Here is a 3,154-nt window from a genome sequence, read left to right as displayed (position 1 = left end):
TTAGAGTGATTTCTTAGTACTCACCAGCTCTTAACTTAACACGGCTAATAAGTCTCCACCAGTCTAGTAGTCTCGTAATAGTGTTAATCATTTGGTAGAGGTGGACTGTGATAGGTCCATTTTGCTTCTATGACACGGTTATCATCCTCGACTACTACTACAGGCCTCATTGTCGTCGGAGGCGCATTAGTATTCGCTGCTGGGGTTATAGGCTCTCTGAAGAATAAAGTAATACTATTACTGTTAGCAAGAAGGCACATATAGGGTGTAGTAGGTGAGGGCACTAGAGGAATTGCTAGCACATGAGACTGAGAAGAGGTTAGCTGAGAGGACAGGTAGGATAAGAGCAGAGAAAAGGCTTGAGGGAGGCCTTACACAACATGGCTGTAGTAGTGATGAAAATGATGAGGAAGATCGTAGACTTGATTACCCTATGTAAGGGATGGTCATTACTACAGTAGATAGTAGTGTTGTAAGGTATACGTTGGGTACCTGTCGTAGCTGTTTTCCGAGACGTAATGGTACACCTCGACAGAGTGGTATAGCAGATATAGCTAAAGGTGTTATAGAGATACGCCCAGCAGTTAACCCTAGTAGCTGTTTACAAGGCCTACAGGGGTAGTAGTAGTAGTAGTAGTAGTAGTAGTATACAAGAGTAACATTATTGGTATTAAGATAGTAGTGATCAGGTACTCCCATGTATGGGTTATATACGTATTCCACTTGAATACCAATCTTGCTAAGAGATCCTCTAACTTCAATGGTCTCAAGGGATTAGTCTCTCCTCCACGTAATATGATAGTACCACTCTTGCTGGTATGTGTTATTAGGTAACCATAGTGGGGCTAAGGTAGGCTCATTAGCATGTAGAAGCCCACATAGGCCCAACCCAATAGGCCTCACCCTATGCCGTATACATGATGTTGATGTCAATAAGGGTATTACTATTCATTATTCTATAACGATAACCGGTCTGCTACTAGGTACGGTTACTATATCGGGTTTAGACGTGGTAGATGGTACCCCTGTACTCGATTTAAAGCCATACCTTCCTATGACTGAGTGCCACCCGATGGCCACTGTACCATCTTGGGTAGAGACCAGCTATGAAGAGAATGATCGGTAGTAGGTGGGGAGCACTATCATACCACCATTCATGGTATATGCTATAGATTGCTAGTGGTATGGGAATGTGATCGTAAAGTACCACAAGATGCCGGAGCATACGTCCATATGTCGGAAGAGGAAGTACTGACTCTAATAGATAGTGTAGTGAACGATGCTATTATATTGGCATGCTATGCTAATGATATAGGTGTTATCCCTTGATATACGGAGTAGACATCAGAAGGATGTTATAGCTCGCCACCGTCCAGGATGGGAGGGAGAAGTAGAGTTATGCTATCTCAAGATACTGTACTATGTGTACTCCTCATCTCCTAGTGTATACTACATACAGGTACATGATAAACCTGGACCGCCAAGTGGTAACTGTAAAGTCGATAAACAAGGTTAATGTTCCTTAATAGATGTTTCTAAGGGAAGCATGAGAATCGAGTATAGTGCGACGTGTTAGGAAACTCTTGTGTTAGCGGCATATAGCAACACCCAATATCACTATAACACTACTCCGTATACTGTTACTTTCATAATACTACGACTGTTGGTAGATTGGCTAAAGCCACTTCAATATTCCATGTAACATTGAGGAGACATCATTCATATATTATAGGGTACCTATAAACGAATACGTCCTATATTAAGTTTATCATTCGTACGATATCGCTACAGTGTGGGAGTAGACGATCCCCATTCTAAGTGGGAGAACTACCCTCTCCCATTTCTGCGTTATCCCTTATAACCTGTGCTATACCATCCATTATCATTCGGATACGTGTCGTTTTATGTGCCCTGATAGAACAGGTTAGGGGATACGGTGTTAGCTCTATTACCGGCAATACTCGTCCATCTTGGCCTTGATTACCTCTACGAAGAACTGTGATCGGGTAAGGGCAACTGCCTTAGCATTAATGCACAGCCTTGATAGAGCGATAACAAAGCAGCATACCTAGGGACTATGATGGGAAGCATACAGTACTTGATCATATTTACTATATTAATGTTAGAGCTGTAAAAGTCATAAGACCTTTCCGCTGTCCATAATGTAAAGCATTTATAACTAGGTAATGATGAACTCATTCTTCTGGATGAGTACCCTATAGGCCTATGTAACAAGTATGCTCGAGATAATACACCAAAGTCTATGCGTATCTACATAGAGTTAGCAGTAGGGACCATCCCCACAATACATCCACCTACAACATCCTCTATACGAACGCCTCGTCCTCTACCAATACTAACATCACCAGGGACATACCACAGCAATCTCCTAGTTGTAGTATCATATCGTGCATTCCTATGAGGGTATTCTATCCTGGACTATGCTGGTAGTGGTATTACACTGTATGCATCTCATTCCTTCTCCCTAGCATCATCTTCATGATAAGCTGACCCCGTTGTATTTCCAATATCTCTCGTACACACTGATGGAGGGTTGGTGTCAACCGCCTCGGCAAATGCCTATGGTGTGACACCTAAGAGGAGGTAGACTGCATCTCCTAGTGTTCCACTATTACCATTCCCTTCGCGGGGCCAACAGCTTTAGCATTGCCTTTCCTGATAATGATTATGATTAGGATCATCATATTGATGTTATGAATAGCCTACAAATGACCTATCTCTTCCAATAAGCTCTCCTTCTCCTCTTTCCATGTAGCCAACTTCTTCTCATAGACCTTCTTCTGTGCAAGCCATGCTACAGCTGACTGTAGATGTTGCTGCCGTTCAGCTTGCCATATAGCAGCCTCTTCTGCATGACGTTGGCTCATCGATAATATATTATCCTCCGACACTTGTGTTTCCTGTCATTGTATACTATTCAAGACTACTATACGATCTGCCGCAGCCGCCACCCTACATCTTTATGAGAATGCTGTAGATTGACAGTTGCTCCCATCATCTGATGCCTCATGGATGATACTTCGGTCCGTAACTCATCCAAACCAACGCTAATGCCTGAGGGTGAGTACACTACTACATAGTGTATTAATAGCAGCATACCTAGGTTAGCACCACCAATGCCTCTGGCTAGGTC

At 42.8% G+C, this 3,154-nt stretch overlaps 2 protein-coding genes across 2 annotated transcripts; one reads left to right on the top strand and one right to left on the bottom strand.

Annotated features, from left to right (window-relative positions):
- Positions 1-114: 114 nt before the first annotated feature.
- On the top strand, positions 115-1,122 carry Pmar_PMAR020015 (Protein virR, putative; the record flags this gene model as incomplete). The annotated part of the gene is made up of 6 exons (XM_002767637.1): positions 115-228; positions 275-435; positions 478-618; positions 690-763; positions 831-938; positions 984-1,122. Coding segments are annotated over 6 exons (737 nt in total), but the record flags the coding sequence as incomplete, so codon positions are not given.
- A 1,605-nt stretch (positions 1,123-2,727) lies between these two features.
- On the bottom strand, positions 2,728-2,888 carry Pmar_PMAR020014 (hypothetical protein; the record flags this gene model as incomplete). The annotated part of the gene is made up of 1 exon (XM_002767636.1): positions 2,728-2,888. A coding segment is annotated over one exon (161 nt), but the record flags the coding sequence as incomplete, so codon positions are not given.
- Between the last annotated feature and the right edge of the window lie 266 nt (positions 2,889-3,154).

The sequence above is a fragment of the Perkinsus marinus genome (assembly GCF_000006405.1).
Source record: "Perkinsus marinus ATCC 50983 genomic scaffold scf_1104296970338, whole genome shotgun sequence".
NCBI classification, from domain to species: Eukaryota; Perkinsozoa; order Perkinsida; family Perkinsidae; genus Perkinsus; species Perkinsus marinus.
The sequence above is the reverse complement of the archived record's forward strand: the minus strand, read 5'-3'. Positions and strand labels throughout refer to the sequence as shown.